We start from the raw sequence: 20,182 nt of genomic DNA on the forward strand, positions 1-20,182 counted from the left end.
TTTTTTAATTCTGTCTCTCAGAGTGGGAATGCACCTACAATGTGAATTTCAGACCCCTCCATGATTTCTAAGTGGGAGAACTTGCAAAATTGCAGGGTGTTCAAATACTTCTGTTCCTCACTGTAAATCACAGAGGCATAGCATCTACTTTGACAGCTTTTCTGTGTGCCTCAGTCACTTCATTTTGTTCTTGTCTGGGTTTTATGTTCCATATCTGTTGAGCCTTTACCATAAAACATCCATAAACGAATTGCCTTGTGAAGACACAAATATTCATCTGATTCCCCATTTATAGAGTTGCATGCAGTCATTCAATGTTGGATGTGTTCAGTTCAGCAGTCCAAAAGAGTTAATCTAATCAACATGAATGTTAACAGCAATTTAAGACAAATATAGTGTAATTTAACGAAAGATTATGGGAGAGAAGGGACGGGATTTTGAATAGTGTTCTGAACCGTGACAGACGCTGTGGCTCTGTGTGACTGACTGTGTCCTCTCTGTACTAAAGACGTGGTGCTGCTGCAATACCCCCTTGTCTCCTCTGCTACATATTACTCGACCGTGTCACTGAGAATCTGCAGTCGTGGCGCTGCAGGGATGATTTTTGGTGTTGCGGCTCACCACGAAAAAATTAATGTAGTGGAAACACTGTCCCTATGAGATAGCCCGATGGCCAGGGCTGGATTATATTTGGTAGCCCGACTGGAAGATACGCTAGCCCCGGGCCGTCAGGCAGGCGATTTTGCGAGCCCTGTATATACATTGTTTTCTCTCTAACAGATCCTCAAAGGTTGACCGTTCACAGGGTGCTTCTGGTTGCCATTCCGGCAACATGCTGACTTCAGCATGCCAGCTCCCAGCACAGCACAACTATTATCGGGCACTGAAGAAGAATTTTCCTCACCAGCAAGCCACCGCTGACTATGACCTGCAGCCCAACTGCTCCACACACACCACCTGAGACCCCAGCAAGCAGGGCCCCAGGAAAGGCTGAGAGTAGGTACAATGCACCTAACGGCTATTATTTGAGCGCAACAACAGTACAGTACAGTACAGGATGGATTACTGAAACAAGCCTTTAGGATGCCCAAGGGTGATTGGTTTGGTTTGACAGTATGTTATTCTCCAAATAATCACTAGAGGCACTAATGTGTATCCTCTAAGAGCAAGGACACATGGGATTTGCAGTGCATTTGCCCATGTCTCCTATGGCTCCATAAGCCATTATGTCTCAAGATAATATGACCCACTACTTCCAACTTAAAACCAAATGCTCTTCAGATTATCTTATTATGCCATGTAAGTGCAGGCATCTGTTTTGACACATCATGAGTGGTTCAGAAGAGTATTACTGATGTGTTTTTACACAAACTGTATCATGCAGTTGTCTTGCAGAAACGAGTAGAGCAATCACTAGTCTAAATGTGCAAAGATAACACCATTTATCATCCAAATCATAATAAAGGTGCACAGTTATTATACTATCTGCATATTTCCCTTTAACCATTCCACAAGCATCTGTACTTTACTCTAGTTTGTAACTTTACTGCTCAGTCTGTATACAATAGCTACATACACGTCATTTGTCTTCTCCTCAGTGCCAAGTCAAGTGGCTTTTGTGCCCTTCAAAAATGTATCAAATTGAAAGCCAAATGGCCTTGTCCATCAAATTATGAAATTTATTGCCTGGTTTTATGCTTCGTGTTTTTTTTTTTTTTTTGTAAATACCAGTTCTGGTACCCTTTTGAATTGATTCTCTTCTGATGGATCAGGCTCCTGGTGTTACTGTGAGCTTTCTGGTTTTACTTTAATAAAATGATTAAATCCATACATGCTGATTCCATGCTGATGAGCCTGCATTCAATAACTTTTTGCCCAGCACATTTCTGATGTTGGTCAGCCTGGTGAAATCTGTGCTATCCTCCTGCTGACAGACAGCATGTTCCAACAAGAGATGTTGCTCGGAGGTTGGAGTCAGTGGACTAAATGGATCAAACACTAGTGATGCACCGAAATGGAAATTCTGGGCCGAAACCAAAAATTTAGGATGCACTTGGCCGAAAACCGAAACGAAACCGAAAATGGCTTCTTTTAAAAACTTCAAATTTTTAAAACACGCTTACTCTATAATTGTGTGTGTGTGTATATATATACAGTGGTGTGAAAAAGTATTTGCCCCCTTACTGATTTCTTATCTTTTTGCATGTTTGTCACACTGTAATGTTTCAGATCATCAAACAAATTTAAATATTAGTCAACGATAACACAAGTAAACACATCATGCAGTTTTTAAATGAAGGTTTTTATTATTAAGGGAAAACAAAATCCAAAACTACAAAGCCCTGTGTGAATAAGTGTTTGCCCCCTAAACCGAATAACTGGTTGGGCCACCCTTAGCAGCAACAACTGCAATCAAGCGTTTTCGATAACTTGCCATGAGTCTGCCACAGCGCTGTGGAGGAATTTTGGCCCACTCATCTTGGCAGAATTGTTGTAAGTCAGCCACATTGGAAGGTTTTCGGGCATGAACTGCCTTTTTAAGGTCATGCCACAGCATCTCAATTGGATTCAGGTCAGGACTTTGACTAGGCCACTCCAAAGTCTTCATGTTGTTTTTCTTCAGCCATTCAGAAGTGGACTTGCTGGTGTGCTTTGGATCATTGTCCTGCTGCAGAACCCAAGTTCGCTTCAGCTTGAGGTCACAAACGGATGGCCGGACATTCTCCTTCAGGATATTTTGGTACACAGCAGAATTCAGGGTTCCATTTATCACAGCAAGTCTTCCAGGGCCTGAAGCAGCAAAACAGCCCCAGACCATCACACAACCACCACCATATTTTACTGTTGGTATGATGTTCTTTTTCTGAAATGCGGTGTTACTTTTACGCCACACATAATGGGACACACACCTTCCAAAAAGTTCAACTTTTGTCTCGTCTGTCCACAGAGTATTATCCCAAAAGTCTTGGGGATCATCAAGATGTTTTCTGGCAAAACTGAGACGAGCCTTTATGTTCTTTTTGCTCAGCAGTGGTTTTCGTCTTGGAACTCTGCCATGCAAACCATTTTTGCCCAGTCTCTTTCTTATGGTGGAGTCATGAACACTCACCTTAACTGAGGCAAGTGAGGCCTGCAGTTCTTTGGATGTTGTTGTGGGGTCTTTTGTGACCTCTTGGATGAGTTGTCGCTGCGCTCTTGGGGTAATTTTGGTCGGCCGGCCACTCCTGGGAAGGTTCTCCACTGTTCCATGTTTTCGCCATTTGTGGATAATGGCTCTCACTGTGGTTCGCTGCAGTCCCAAAGCTTTAGAAATGGCTTTATAACCTTTTCCAAACTGATAGAGCTCAATTATTCTCTTTCTCATTTGGTTTTGAATTTCTTTGGATCTCGGCATGATGTCTAGCTTTTGAGGATCTTTTGGTCTACTTCACTTTGTCAGGCAGGTCCTATTTAAGTGATTTCTTGATTGCGAACAGGTGTGGCAGTAATCAGGCCTGGGTGTGGCTATCTGTGTTTTTCTGTCAATATGGGGTGCTGTGTGTACATTAATGAGGAAAAAAATGAACTTAAATGATTTTAGCATATGGCTGCAATATAACAGAGTGAAAAATTTAAGGGGGTCTGAATACTTTCCGTACCCACTGTGTGTGTGTGTGTGTGTGTGTGTATGTATATATATATATAAATTACTTGAATTTGATGAATCTGAAATAAAAAACTAAAATATTTGACAATAAACAATACCACATAATATTATTCAAGTTTTATGTAACATTCAATAACAGTTTTATGTAACACTCAAACATTTTAAATTGCTGTGCAAAACAATGCAAAACGATGCAAAAACAGCAATAGAACTTCCAAACAAACTGTAAACAACATAGCCTAGGTAGGCAGCAGTGCTACACAAATTTTAATGCAACTATGCACTATGCAAAATTGGACTGCTGTTTAGTTCAACAAACGTGGCAGGTTTTTCTTTAGGAACAAAAGTTGCTCCACTTTTTGGCTGGAGAGACGGTTCCTCTTCTCATTAAGCACATGAGATGCTGCACTGAAGTCTCTCACTGTCTGTGCTGATGGGGAGACGCGTGATATAACAGCTCCAGCATGAGTGAAACCTAACCTGTGCTGCGCGAGGATGGGCGGGGCGGGGCATTTTCGTTGTGTTTTTTTTTTATTCCAGCCCGAAATAAAAATGGCCTTTTTGGCCGAAAATTTTCGGTGGCCAAAGGTTCGGTGCACCCCTGTCAAACACGAAGTCACACATATGTGTCACTGTCAAGTTCCAGTTTGAAGTTAGTAGCGGCTGAAACCCACCATCAAGTCTGTTAAGTAGTAGGCCACTAGTAACTTTAGCAAAAAAATGACCTTGCATTCGCAAGGCAGATTTCTGCAATTTTGCACTGATTCTCCTGCTTATTTTGTGTCTGTTCGTGCAGAACACCTTTACCTTAATATCCTATACCTGGCAAGAACTTTTGGATATCGGTCTACACCACTCCAGCAGTTATATCACCAATCTTTGACTCACCCCTGAAATCTCCAAAACACCGGAGACTACGCACTCTACCCGGCCAGGTGGAAGCGCTTGCAGGCAGCGTCAAGATCGTAAACAAAGGCGTGGAGGAGTTAGAGCTAAGCTAAAGCTAACATTGCACCAGCTCTTGTTACCTAGCATTTTCCTCGCCAGTGTGTGGTCACTGGTGAACAAGATGGACGAAATACAGCTTCACATCACCAACAGTAAGACATATGGACTGCAATATTATGATTTTCACTGAAACCTGGCTAAACAGCAGCATACCTGACAGTGCTATCGAGCTAGCTAGACGCCACACACTCCGGGTAGACAGAACGGCAGATGACTCCAGTAAGACCACAGGCAGTGGATTGTGCATTTATGTTAATAAAGCTTGGTGTACGAACTGTCATCACAGAGACGCTGTTCAACTAACCTGGAATTTCTTATGGTTAAGTGTAGACCTTTTTATCGGCCTAGGGAGTTCATTTCCACTATAATAATCTTATCTTAAACTTATATCACCCCGGACGCTAATGCTAAGCTTGCTATGAACGAACTTCATGCAGCCATTAGCAAAACAACCGACTGCACACCCAGAGGCTGCATTTATTAATAATTACTTTTTCACATAGATTCGGATATTTTTTCCCTTAATAAATAAAATCATCACTTAAAAACTGCATTTTGTGTTTACTTGGGTTATCTTTGTCTAATATTTAAATTTGTTTGATGATCTGAAACATTTAAGTGTGACAAATATGCATCAGCATCATGGGATGTCCCTTAGCCTAGGCCTATAACTAAGGGATGGTACACAAAGCCAAACCTATCCTAGAATGCATGTCCAATAATTTCACTACCGCACCTCTGTTTGTAACACATAAGGACCAACATGCCACACTCATAACACAAATAGTCTAGTGCAACTATGCTGTGTCTCACTCTCTCATCTGGGGGACTAGTAGTAGACATTACTAAATGGGCCCAAGCGAAGACATTCCGGTTAACTAGAAACTGCTGGTACTGTTAAATATACTCTCTGGCAACAGGACAGCCCAGGCCCCCTGTTTGCTTGCAGTTGCCAGGATGGCTGTCAGTCTTATCTCTGTTCAGCCACATTAGTTGTAATGTAACTCTAACCCAGCACTGGGCAGCTCCATCAGTGACAAACTGCTTCACCCCAAGTGCATGATGGAGCATTATCACAGGTCCTTCCTTCCTGCTGCTGCCAAACTGTATAACCAGCATTGCTCCCTGTAGACACCCTCTGCCCAAGTTGACCTCATGCACTCACAAACTGAAAATTGTGAATACACAGCATAGTCACCTGCTCAGTATAAAAAACCAGGAGGTGGAGCAGTTGACTCGCTTCAAGTTCCTAGGGACTCACATCAGCAGTAACCTAAAATGGAGTTTAAACACCACTGCTGTAGTAAAGAAGGCTTAGCAAAGTCTCAAGCAGTCAAAACAAATAACCTTGCTCCGGGGGAATCGAGCGTTGATGAGCTGATCATTCACTGTCACAGGGTGCTTCACTGGCCGGCTGATCCTAGGTTAGATCTGGTCAGGTAAAACAGCAAGTCCCTGGTACAGGAACATTGCCAGATATACAGTAAGCTCAGGCCCTGTATTTCTCTCCACATCCTCTGGTCACAGTGCAGCAGGAGGTAAACTATATCCACAAAACTGCATGCAGTCGAAAAATTTCGCTTTTAAAATGGCACCGGTGGATGTCAGGCAAGCTCACATGAACACAACTACCTGGAGATTATGACCATTCAAGGAAATCCTTGTAAAAGTCTCACCAGCGTGAGTCTGCAATACTTGCATAAACTGAGTTGCTTCTACACAGAAGTACTAGAACATATGTACACCTAATTTTTTAGCTTTAGGTCACGTTTAAGATGATAATTCATCGTTGTAATATTGTAGATAGTTCAAAAAAGGAAAAGAATGTCATGGACTCTTTAAACAATGTGCAAAAATACAGTGCGTGTCATATTGGTTTAATATGGGAAAGCGCATTGTACACATAAAGCTGTATGTATCAAATGGGACAATCCCATAATATAAGGGACAGCTGCCAACTCTACTTCACTCTCTACTGCAATCACCCTATAAGCACAGTGTCTTGTCTGTGCTGGAATTTGGCATGTACATACCTGTACCTACTTGGCCAATGACTGGCTATTGTTTGTTGTTTGGTTATGGTTATGACCAGATGATTGTTCAGATTGGCTTGGACAATCAGGCTCAGATGGTGTTGGAAGTGGGGGCAGGTCTTCATGGGGTGTGTGCGTTGGGCTCCGACACAGGTAGGACAGACGTAAAGTGTCCAGAAATCACAACACTATAGAGACTTTATCATTTTAACGCGACTATTTTGGTATAAACATTTACCCACTAAATGCAAAATCTACCTGCATTTGGCGCTTGGGTGTTTTTTCAGAACCTGATTACATGTATCAAAAGTTAATAAATCAATCATTAGCCTTAAACATGACTGAATACAGACCACTACTGTGTTAAACCATTGTATATGACATCCATAGAGAATCCCAAATAAACCTGGGAAGCTCACCAGTAGTGAGTTATACTTCCTTAGGAAAGTGTACCTGGAGTAGGTGTTGATGATCCCAGCTTGGCCGAGTTGTGCTCCTGGGTGCCTTTTGGCAGCGTATCCGAGTGTGCACTGCTGGTGATAGAATATGAGCATTTTTCATCACTCCTCATACAGTCCTCCTGGAGTTCCACCTGGTTCCTGTGGTTCTGCTGGCTGCCATGGGGCCATACTGTCCGGGCAGTATTGCAGGTTTTCTGATTGCAGGCCTCTGTAGAGCTTTCAGTCTCTTTTTTAACCATTTCTGTGCCTACATGGTTCACCTGACCAGAAGTAGGTGCGGAGCCTGGCAGTGTTGTACTGGGCTTCAGTCTGTGCTGTAGCCCAGCTTGCCTGCAGGAGTCTGGGGCACTGTTACAAACTACAGGTCCATTGGCTTTGGGAGGCTGACACTCATCTGCTAGAGGTCCACTGGATTTCCTACAGTTCTGGCATGGTGCTGTGTTGCATTTAGAAACACCCAGCTCTGCTGGGGTGTCCCTTGAAAGAGCAGCCCCTTGGAGATCATCAGGTGTACTGCATGGTTTAGAGCAGGGGTCAGGGGTAGAAGTACTTCCTAAAGAGGCATGAATTTTTATGTCCTCTGATATTACACATGATTTAGCACTGGCTTTCTGTTCAGACTCCCAATCTGTTGATAATGTTACTGGTAACAAGGTGGGTGCTGTTGATGAAGACTTCTGCCTGATGGACAGGTGTCGCATGATGCTGCACTGGAGGGCGATGACATCGTGAAGCCACTGTTCCAACACATCAGAAACATATTTTATCACATAACCAACTAATCCCTTCTAGAAGGCTGCTCTCTCAAATGAAACCATTTATTTCACAGGAAGAACAATGTGGTGTTTATATTGCTTCAATATTTAAAAATCAAATTAAAGCTAGTATGATTTATGAGAATCACATACTACCTATCCAGAGCCAGTAGAAAAAAATAATAATTTGTCCTTTGAAGCCTCCGTTTGCCGTTTTAAGGCCCTGCATTTTGAGCAGTGATATTAAACATGTTATGTAGCTGGACAAGCAATCAATCAATGTTGGAAAAAAAATTTGGTTTTGTATTCCCCTACTCTGAGAAAAGCTGCAACCTGACTCTACAAACATCACTGAACATCCTCAACCAACACTGGTGCTAATATCACCAATAATCTATGTATATGATTGTTGTTGCAGAAAAACAAAGCAAAAAATGCCTCTTGCTGAATGGTCATCATGCCACCCGACAACCCACATTCCACACAAATTATGACATAGTACACAACAAATAGGCATTATGAATTACACATGCCAATATCATGTTTTTTTGTTTTTGCAGAGCATAGAAGATACAAGCCACTGATATGACTCACTGTATGTGCATCTCTGTTATAGCTGATCTAGCAGATCTGCTCCAAAGGGCCCTCAAATGTGGGGGGAGTTTCAGTACATAGCCCCAGTCATGCTGTTTATCATGGTTAACATTACTATTCATTGTTATTAAATATCTTTTAAAGCTCTGACTGCAGCACAGTCATTGCTGGTCCACATGTAGCATTTACCACGTTCATGTATTCTTTATTTTTAAATCGGGCATACTAATGCTAACATTACAGGCAGTTATGTAGTAAAGGCACAAATGGGGGTTACGGTCAGTCAGCATTCTGTGCTTACACTTGGTGCAACAGCTTGGTGGGGGGATAACATACCTCAGAGTCTGGCTTATTTTATCATGGCTTAGGGAGGGGCTCGACAAGTTGACTGACCAAACTTTCCAGAAAGATGACATTTTCACAAACAATATGAATTTTTTTTATTATGCGTGCAGTGCATAAATAATTTGGTGTGCAGTTACTCTAAAATTAATGCTTTTCTTCTGCCTACCTCCTGCTGCTCAGCCTCTGTGGCAAGGTGCTTTGAGGGCTGATGTTCGGGAACACCACTACAAACAAGCTCCATCTGGCGCAGTCCTGCCGGAAGCAGCACAGGGGGAGGATTCTGGTACTGGGACTTAACGGCATCCGGCACCTGAGTCCAAACAGTCACTCTTGGTCAGTTGTTTGAACATCAGTTTTCCTATCATATTCTAATGTCTTTGAATAAACAGGGCATAACCCATCTTGATTCTATTTAGGTACCCAGCCAAAGTCGATTAACATCTGAATACATTCTTGTAAAAATTTTACATCAAATAATGTAACAAAATTTCCAGTTCATGCAGCATTGCCAACTTAGTGACTCTGTTGCTAGATTTAATGACTTTTAATACCCCTTTTAGCACCCCACCCTCAACCCCTAAAATAAGCAACTAGCGATAAATCCTGCGACTTTTTGGACAGCGTACTTTCTCTGGAGGAGAGTTGTCAGAACTGTCTGTAAGGTCCTGCAGTGTTGCAGGACCAAGGAACGCCCCTCTCAGCTTCTACTCCAGTCAGTGAGTAGACCAGAGGAGAGGAGAGGAGCGCTGCCACAGGAAGAGACATGATTGAGCTGCACATGTGGGTGCCAGAGCTCTTTTTGTTGTATCCTTTTCCAACAGTTTGATATGTGCTGACTGAATGGTTTATATTTTTGTACATTTTTTCAGTTAACAGGTAGGAAACAGGTCAAAGAAATACTGCAAAAAGTTAGTTTATGGTTTCATAAATGTGAATTGCTTGTATCTTATTGTATTCTTTCATACGGGCATAATTAACAGATAATAAAACTAGATTGTTATTACAATGTTATATTACAGTTATTGTTCTTTTAAGTTTGATAAAAATTCTTGACAATGTTTTAACAGCCCAGATGTATTAAGGACATGATAATGTCACCAATATGTAGATTAGGACATCATCATCTATAAACATCTAGCAACTTTTCCAGCAGGCTTTAGCTACTTTCTATTGAAATTTGTGTTAGGTTCAGAACTGCCTGTTGTTCCATCTTTCCTATCAGCACAGAATATTCAGAAAATTGATTTAAAAAAAAAAAAAAGAGACAAACAAAAAGAAAAAAACATTTAATGCACAAGAATTTTTTTCAATGTGAATCGATGCACAGCTGTAAGAGATAAGAATCTCACTTACTGCATGAACTGACACCTCTATGCCCTTACAATCCTAACCCCCACCCAGTGTTTCTGCTGGTAACATTTCTCTGTGGTGGTCTGCCATGTCAAAATAAGATTAAAAAAAAAATAAAATAAACCAATCAATGCAACAAATCAAACACCTCAGTGAATCATAAAAAGCCTGTTAAAAACAAAAAAAAACAACCAAGTGAAACACACAGATAGGGTTAAGGCCAATTCACAATGAGCACATTTTTAGATGTGTTCTATCTAAATGTGTCTGTGGGCCGACACAAGCGTGAGATGTGGGTCACCCATGGACTTCACACCCAATCTCCACAGACAGCTGTTTAAAATACACAGATAACCTGTTATTTTCTTTTGCAAATTTTTAACAGTAGCTGTTATGATTGACCAGGCTCCTAATGTACCTCTAAGCTTTTTGGTTTCATTTTGAGTTGCCCTCTAATGAGCTGATGAAAATCAATCAAATTAATAAATCCATACATGGAAACGTGCCCGTTTCTTCCTAATGAGGCCACATAAAAACTAATTTTGGTCAGTACATTTCTGTTGTCGGTTAGCCTGGTGAACATACTTTGTCTGTCCACTGTCCTTTCAGCTCATAAGGAACTGCTCACAAACAGCTGCATGTCTGGCTTTCAGTTCAGTAAGGCTGTTGTTGAGTGAAACACCAGAGACAGGCAAAGTGATAAGGTGTTAATTTAACAACTGCTAGGGAAAAAAAACAGATTATAACTGTTACTGAAAAATAAAATAACTAGCTTATATAAATTCATATAATTAATAAATGCTTGTTCACATCCATAGACAGACATGAATTAGACATGAAGCTAGAGCTCAAGGAGGGACAACTGAAGATACAGAACAGGGAATGCAAGAATAGAAAAGTGTTCAGGCAAGGGGAGCAGGAGAGGAAAAGGCAGAAAAAAATATATATATATATATATAGTGTGTGTGTGTGTGAAATTCAATAAAAATATTCCCAATTAACCTATCCTTAAAAAAAAAAAACCTATAGTGGTCAGTAGTGTCCCCCACCCCGTTACATTGACCCATGCCAGACAGAATTATGATATACTACCATTACACCCTTGACACCCTCATAATGAGGTAATGGGTCTACCTTGATGGTCTTCTTGTTGTGCTGGTGGGTTGTACGCCGGATGGGGATGGGTGCATTCTTACGATGGACTCTACGCAGGAAGTCCAACTTGACAGCATGCTGTGACATCCTATCCTGGAACTGGTCAAAGAGCTGACAGCGGCTGGACAGGCGGAGGTTCTTCTGATTCAGCTAGACATCAGACACACGTGAAATGAAAAACTAATTATTCTGGTGTACTGCCTTGACAGGTTGTTTAGCTCTGAGCCAAGACCATGCTTCTTACCACCAAGTGCTCAACATGGTTCGGACACATCCATTTGCCAGCAGGTAAAGCTGTGAGTGGAGGGTCCAGACAGTCCATGTGGAACAAAAGGGGGCAATAATCACACTGGATCAGTGGAGCCAATCTGCAACTCCTGTGAAAGGAAATGCAGAGCAATCAGTATACCATATGAAACAATTCAGGTCTATGCATACATCTGTGTACATACTGCAGTCTGGTAGCACTAACCTGTTACATGAAAAGCAGATTTTGACTGGTAGAGGGACCAAACCATTGGGATCCAATTCATGCTGAGGTCTCCTGAATGGCTTCCCTAGTAGCTCCTCTTTTTTCCTCCGTTTACTGCTGCCTAGAGATCCAAAAAAGAAACATTTGCATAACAATCCAACACAGATATCCTTGTGCTGTCATGTATCAAAATTCAGATTTGCTCAATACATGTCAAGACATTTTGTAACCAACATGCAGCACTTTGTTTTTATAGCTAATTTTCTGAACTTGCATCTAGGAATGCTCCAATACCATGTTTTTCAGACCGAATACAAGTACTTATATTTCAGTACTCACTAGGAATGTCAATGATTATTGGTTTATTGCTGTTAATCTAGCAGTTTAAAAAGATGTTAACCGACAATGCAGAATATGAGACTGTATGGAGCTGACTGAAAATTTGCTGTAGTTCTTCCGTACTTGGTTGCTGATCGCCTGTACAATCCAGTGCTGTCATCATACTGGAATTTCTAACTTTGATGCAATACTATCAAAAATTGATATTTGATACCAGTTTCAATACACCGGGAAAAAACACTGACACCCAACAGACGGCGTAAAATTTTAAATTCTATTTATAAGATAGCAGTGGTGGGCAGTCAGGGCCAGCAAGGCCTTCTCTGCTGGCCTAAACACTATCAGAAGCACTGACCTACATTTACAACCTAAATTCTAATATTTGTTCCATGAAATTGTATTAATTTATTCCCAACAGTCTATTCTCTTCATTTTGTAGCGTTTCTCTTAGCTGCACCGCTTCCAGTACGTGTATGTTAGATTTTTTTGTCCAATCAGATTTCAGCCTCTGTGTTGCCATGTCAATCTATTCTGCCCAGGGCCTTCAGAATCAGAAGTGCTTGCCGATGTAACTTAAACTATGTTAGCAATGGGACTGTTTCTTTAACCAAAGAGATTTCAAATTCCCCTCACAGGGCCAGCTAGCTGGCCCACAATGTCAGCATTTTTCCATTCTCTGATTGGTTGGTCAGAGCAAAACTAGAAAAGCACTTACTAATAGAACTGAAACGCAGAGATCACCTCCATGAGGATGGAGGCAGTGTTGACCCATCAGGTATCAGCCTTCACTTGTCATAAACCACTCTGTACTTCTTCTTTAATGTCACATTTCTCAAGACATAGCCTTGATTTTTCTCCCTTACAGTTTTATGTTGGGGTAGACCAGGATGTTAGGCTGCAGTGTCTGACTAATGTAGCCCTCTACCAGACATTGAAGTCTTCCTGCACAAAAATGTCTATAAATAAATAGCATCTCTGGTGAGTATGATGTATTTAATTTAAATTTTGTATGTTTTTGTCATGTTATTAGATAAATAATGAGTCTGAACTGCTCCAGATGATGTACAGTTGCGGTTGTAGTGTAGAGGTTTGGAGTTGTCTTAACTGGGTTTCTTGCTTGAGTAAAAATAGTATTCACCCTCAATACGTGAAATACCTCTCTCTCTCTCTCTCTCTCTGTAATCCCACGCTAATTATATTGCATTTTTGTATAGTATTGATGGATTCTATAATTGCGACGTGATAGTGGTGGTATTAAGAGGTGAATTAAGTCAGGTAAGTCCCCACTGAAGGCCCAGGTACGAAATGCACGGCCCGTCACTGTAAGATAGGTAAAACAAGGCTTAAAACATGACAACGAGGTATGACTCTTTTATTGGCTGAGAACAGCAGACTGTAGACCTAGGGTATAAACTCCCCAGAGGTGAGAAGTAATACAGGTAGTACATTTACTCAAGCACTGTTCTTAAGTACAATTTTAAGGTATCTGTACTTTACTTGAGTATTTTCATTTTCTGGTACAGCATACTTCAAATGCACTACATTTCAGAGAAACATATACTTTCTTCTCACTACATGTATTTGATAACTTCTGAATAAGAGTAATAAAACAAAGTGCAGTATAATCATAAGACTACTGATCCTTAGTGTAAAATTCAAAAGCATGATGTGTGGTGCACAGTCAATGTCAGTATCGGCTGTGTCAGCACCTACGGTGAGCACTACTCTGTAGCATCGCTAAACAGCAGTGCCACTTTCTGCCATTTGCTTTGTCAACAAAAATGAGTCGTGGAGGCTCTGCATTTGTCACCTGTAATGAACTAATACTACAGCAAAACCTGCAGTCACAGTCAGTTGTTAGCTTAAAATTCAATCAATCAAACAAGACAAGTGATGAAAGGCAGACAGCACTGACAGTGAGTGAGAGGAGGCGGGGCTGTGGGTGCTGCAGAGGGGTGCGTGTGTACGTGCGTGCACGTAAACTCACTGTTGGAGAGAAGAAACAGAGAATGCACAGCTGATATCAATACTACAGAAAATGAATACTGAAAATTTTTCAAATATTCAGAATTGACATGTATCAAAAAAAAAACTTTTTTGGCAACACTAGTAGAATCTATAAAACGAATGCACCTCCTTGCCATCTATGAAACAAACAAGTGGCAGCATGGCTTTCAGTGCTCCCTGTTACAGTTGTGCTGATGGACACTGCAGCACGAAGTTTCTGCTGCGTTGTTGTCTGACAGGTGTAGCTAGCTCTGAGGTTAATGCAGGCTGAGAGCAGTGTCAGACTGCACCACTTAACACTGCCTTGCACACATCTCAGCAGAACAGATAAAAAAAAAAAAAAAAAAAAAAAAAAAAAAAAAAAAGCTTTCTTCGATTTTGATGAGGAAAAATGAATTTACTTATCATAATTGTTTGTTGTGCCTTGTTTCTTTTCTTTTCTCTCTCCTCTATCCACTCACCCCAACCGGTCAAGGCAGAAGGCCGCCCAAGAGCAGGGATCTACTGGGGGCTTCTTCAATTAAAGGTGATTTTTTTTTTCCCCTCCCCACTGTTGTCAAGTGCTTGCTCAAGGGGGGTTTGTTGGGTTTTCCCTCTGTAATCATAGTGATAATAGTAAGGTCTAGGCCTTTCTTTAAATTTGATTTGATTGGGGGCCATTGGGCTGGAGTCAAATTCCTTGTATTTTTGATAATAATAATAATAATGTTTATGCTTATGGCTTTGTTTGCTAAATTTTGAAAGCAACATAACAATTATTACATGGAGATAAGTTATTCAGTTGCACCATCAAAGAAAAAACAATAGTGTAGTGAGATTTCTTAGTTTGAAACCAACAGAAGTTCCACAGTTAGTACAATAGAGTTAGTCACCCTTCATGGAGAAAACACAGTGAAAAATAACCATTTGGTTAATTATAAGTCTGAATGAACCATTCGTACATAATTGAGGCCATGAATAGAGGTTTAATGAATGGAAATTATCAGTCATTACCCCACCCTAATTAGTCATTTATTCTGTAATAAGACAAGTCTTGATTGCACTACACAGACTTGGCTGTTGTTGGCTCAACCAGCAACACTGATGGTCACTCACTCGACAATACATACAATTCAGAGAGCATGATGGAAAAGTTAAGTGCATCACAGATACAGTAGTTTTTCCCCTTATTTCACTGCGCATGCATGCTTTTTTTCTTTTTTACCCTTCTTTATATAAATGTACATTAGAGAGGCACATTCATACCTGGGAGCAACTCGGGCTTACGCTGTTTACGACTTACCAGCTTTGCTGGAGCAATTGGGAGTTAATTGCTGTGCTCAGGGGTCTTTGAGTGGTGGCTGTTGGAGGAGATATCAGACTTGTTCAGCACTGAGGTTTTTCCATAAGGTGTAGAGATTGAACTTGGCAGATTTCCACACCGACATGCTTAATGAACCTTTAGGCTACATTCACTTAAATCAATGGAAACAGGATGCATAAATGATTAATTTATATCCTTATTTTTAAATCACCTAAGTCAAGATTATAATAATAACACGTGATTTAATATTATGCGTAAAGGCCCCAGTGATGTGGATGCCAGTCTGTCTCATTAATTCTTCAGTTCAGTGGGCTGTGGACAGACACAGAAGATTGACAGGAGATAAGGAGACTTCACCAGCATCCCCTGAATTATTTGAAATGGTAGTATAGTTTAGCTTTGATGCCTCCTATTGCTAAATGGACACAAGTCCCCTTGCGCACGCACACACACACCCTCACACAGACTCTATCAGTCAGTCACCTCAGTGTGAACACATGAATATTGTGAATTGTACAACAAGGTAAATTACTATGTCTTATCAAGCCAGGAAACATCTAACAGCTTTATAACTTACTGAGAGTGGGAATATGGAAATCAGGAGGCTTGGTTTGGTGCAACCCAGAGGCAGGTGTGGTAGTTTTCCAGGTGAAGCAATCATTGCAGTTTTCCATTTAATTCTCCCATGTGTTCAGTTAGCAATCATTTTCAAAATGATTGCTTTATAATCACTTGCAAATAGACTGTGTTTTTAGAGAGTATAGCTGATTGCAGAGTATTGATCAGCAGCAGCACTTACAAGGATTTTCCAGCATCATGTATTTTAAATAAACAACCAGGCTGTTTTAATGGGCATGCACATGGAATCAAATGTGTTCACTGCAGGAAACAATACATTTTCTTCTCAAAGAGTACACTTTTATTATAGAACATTGCAAATGTTGCTCTTGTGCCTCTCGCAGTGTCCTTGTGAATTTAAAATACTTTTGCTGCAAAGAAAACGTTTCTAATATATACTGTATTTAGTATATATGAGAATGCTACAGTGCTGCTGTGTTGATCATCTGCACTAGCTCTCCCACAGCAGCAGCACGTTAGCTCCTGCATCTTCCTCTTCCTGCACTGATTGAAAACAATACATTTTTGAAAAATTAATTGGATCACTAATCACATACAGGTTTCATATGTGTTTTTTGATATTGCTCTGAGCTGAGGGGGCAAACATTCAGCCTCAGAGTTTATGAACTACACATGTAGAGCACTTCCCCTAACGGGAACTGCCGAAAGAAGAAGTATAAGACGACGACTTGCAGAGCACTTCATATACATCCATGCTATATACAGCATGCTGACCTGAACAGCTGTATTCTAACGTTAGTTTAACTAGCCTTGCTAGCTTGCTAATAACATATTAGAAGAGTTAGATCTCCATCACTAACAGGACTGAGCAAATACATGTGCTATTCCTAGCATTACACTGAAATAAGATTTAACCTACTTTAAATCAATATGTGGCGGTCAATGTTGATATTGTAGCAGCCCACCACAAACAAATCAATCTATGATAAACAGTGTGTTACCTTCTTAGTGAACTCCTTTCCACCAACTGAACATGAAAAACTGGCAGGGGCATCTTCTATACCAATTTCACCCGCACTCTCCATCATCCTGGCTGCTGCTCTGGTTCTGTTATGTACTGATATGGCAAGACAGCTTTTTGCCTCAATGATAAATATTGTCGCTTTTTAATATCACAAGATCTCGTGGCATGAGAGCTTAAAACACCCCTACCCTGAAATATTAATAAGATACTCCAGGGCTCCACGTTGCAAGCATTTCACTTGCATATGCGAGTAAAAATCAGTGTGCAAGAATGTGAAAAATTATTTGGGCGCATGGGTGAAACGGACTCTGAGAGCGATGCTGAGCTCCTGGACACATGGACCAAAAAGCAGCTGACACATCTCAGTGGAGAGAGGGGGAGCAAGTGAAACATATACTCGGTGATTACGGTGATTATTGGCCAGGTATGTTAAACACACAAGGAATTGGTCTCTAGTACAGAACCGAAGTGACAACACCAATGCTCTACTGTATGTGCAGCAAAACCTCCACGAATAAAAAGCCAGTGAAATCAATTTATCAAAACCCCCACTAAACAAACAAATTTGTAGAGCGGCAATCATTTCCTCTTTGCCCAAAGACTCCTTTCAAAACGCAGGTGCGTTAACTATCGAGCTCCTTAGGCTAACAGCCAATAGCGAACTGTTTCAATGCCATGTTGATGTATCCCCATAATGGCCAGCAGCAGTTCATGCGCATGGAACCATCAATGAAGAACTGATACATGTTCATGCAGCATCTAAGTGTAGGCCTTTATGTCTATGCTTAAGTATACTGAGCTTGTTAGACTGAGTGGAGTTTAGGAACATAGCCACCAGTGAATCCAGCACAAACACCTGTCGAGTCTTAAACAAACAAGCTCATATTTCACAGTGAATGTTTGGGTACTCATGATGACTGACTGACCTGGCAGTGCAGTGGTGCAGGTGAGCTCACTGGGCAGCTGGAACTGAGTGGGGTTTCTCTCCATAGCGGCTGCTATTAGTAGCTGAAAGGGCCTCTTGAGGAGCCGTGGTGTCGGAGCAGATAGTGTAGCACCCTCAAGCTCTGCACCCTGATCTTCATCATCTGGTTCTGCTGCCTCCTCCTCCCCATCATTCTGCTCCTCTGAGGGGGTCGGGGTGGATGAAGTGTTGGAGGTGGGTGTTCCAGGCCGGCTGCTAGGCCTACTGCTTGTCCTGCGGTCCAAAAGACGTACCTGGGCCACTCTTAGTCCAGGTCCTGCCGCTCCAGCCCCTGGAGGCAGACCATCTAGCCGCAGTGGGCCAGCGCTGAGCTCCAGCTCCATGGCTGGGGACACAGGGCGCTTAGATAAGGACCTCTCTGGCAGGCCATTGGTCTGTTCTGACTTCTGCTCTCGTTTCTAATCAAAGTGAAGAAAAAAAAAAAACAAACTTTCAAATCCATTTACAGTAGTTTACAAATATTTTTCTGCATTTCAATAGCAGCATGAGCAGCCTCTAAGACTACATTCACACTGCAGGTCTTAATGCTCAGATCTGATTTTTTGCCGAAATCCAATTTTTTTGCGCTATTGTTCACACTGTCATTTAAATCTGTCTCATGTGTGAACGGTATACAGCCCTGAGGTGACCCGCATGCGCAGAAGAGGATGTGACGTCAGACGCAGCTTACTGTGTTTGCGAAAATAAAAATGGATGCAGCTCGTGATAGCATGTGCGTAGCGATGTACCAGTTAATGTGCAATCGAAATAAAGAAATAATAAGAAGAATATCAAGAAGAAGGAGAGCACAAATATTGCATATGGCCTCGCCTCCTCCAGCGCAGAATTGTGATGGTGCATTTCAATGACATAAAAATCGCATGAAATGCGACATGGCCATTCAGACTGAAGTCACATTGCAAAACATCGGATATGTATCCGATTTAGGACCACATATGAAAGTGGCCTGGGCTGGATTTGAAAAAAAATCGGATTTGTGCTGTTCACACTGTCATAAGGAAATCGGATATGGGTCACATTTGGGCAAAAAGATCGGATTTGAGCCACTTCAGCCTGCAGTGTGAACGTGGCCTAAGACCTGCCTCTCACCTTTTTTCGAACATTGCAGCGATGACACATCCATTCTCCTGGAGGAAGCATTTCTTCACTTAGAGGTGGATTGCTGTTGTAAGAAGGTGAAACACAATCATCTGTGACCAAGCTAAAAACGAAAGCGCACATTATCACTGAAAATACATCATCTGCAAACAGACACCGACACAAACACTTGTAGGAGAGCGAGAGTTGCCATCTTCACCACCCTGGGAGCATTTTTAAAAAATGCAGATATTTTTGTCTGCTTTTCAGGTGGTTGACGCTACATCTTTTCCGACTCGCACATTCCATCCGCTGGTAGGAGTGTGTGGGCATGTGTCTTTGTGTGCGCATCTGGGCAGAACTCCGCTGTACGCGATACAGAGAGCAGAGAAGAATTGTAAAGATGCAACTATGTAGAGACAGAAATGGCATGCTGTCATGTAAATAAGATAAATAACAAGGCTATTTAGTTTATTTAATAGTCAAGTCAAAGTGTCTGTCATATGCACAGTTAGGAAACGTGTTTCCCTGTACAATGAAATTCTTACTTTGCCGTCCACATAAATGCCACAAAATACAAATGAAATATAAAGTAGATAAATAAGTAACAGTAATAATAATACTGTAATAATCTGTATAAGTAATAATAAGAGAATGTATGCTGCATGGGAGCAGCATGTGCAGCAGTCAACAGTCATTGTGCAATTATGCATGTGCAAACTGAGAATGTAAACAGTACAGGTCGACAGTACATCACATATTTCCTGGTAATAAAACTCCTCAGCTGTTTAGGAGTCTGATGGCAGAGGGAAAGAAAGAGTTTTTCAGTCTAAAGGTCCTGCATTTCACACTTCTGAACCTCCGGCCAGAGGGTAGGGAGGCGAACAGTCCGTGCTGGGGGTGGGTGGGATCTTTGAGGATGGAGGCAGCTTTTCTACGCACCTTGCGGTGGTAAATGCTCTGCAGAGAGGGCAGTGGAGTCCTTGTGATCTTCTCCACAGTCTTTACCACTCTCTGCAGGCGCTTGCGGTCCATAGCAGTAGTGCTGC

At 41.4% G+C, this 20,182-nt stretch overlaps 1 protein-coding gene across 3 annotated transcripts in view; it reads right to left on the reverse strand.

Annotated features, from left to right (window-relative positions):
• Positions 1–20,182, reverse strand: part of phf12b (PHD finger protein 12b) — a 57,162-nt gene that overhangs the window by 33,358 nt on the left and 3,622 nt on the right. For all 3 annotated transcript variants that reach the window (XM_020586458.1, XM_020586457.1, XM_020586459.1), the window contains 7 exons: positions 19,146–19,218; positions 17,998–18,454; positions 11,820–11,940; positions 11,592–11,724; positions 11,327–11,497; positions 9,009–9,152; positions 7,141–7,885 (listed from right to left, as the gene is read on the reverse strand). In XM_020586458.1, coding sequence (XP_020442114.1) covers positions 7,141–7,885; positions 9,009–9,152; positions 11,327–11,497; positions 11,592–11,724; positions 11,820–11,940; positions 17,998–18,454; positions 19,146–19,218 — 1,844 coding nt within the window. The remainder of the gene's footprint in view (positions 1–7,140; positions 7,886–9,008; positions 9,153–11,326; positions 11,498–11,591; positions 11,725–11,819; positions 11,941–17,997; positions 18,455–19,145; positions 19,219–20,182) is intronic.

This window comes from Monopterus albus, unplaced genomic scaffold, assembly GCF_001952655.1.
Source record: "Monopterus albus unplaced genomic scaffold, M_albus_1.0 scaffold407.1, whole genome shotgun sequence".
Lineage (NCBI taxonomy): Eukaryota > Metazoa > Chordata > Actinopteri > Synbranchiformes > Synbranchidae > Monopterus > Monopterus albus.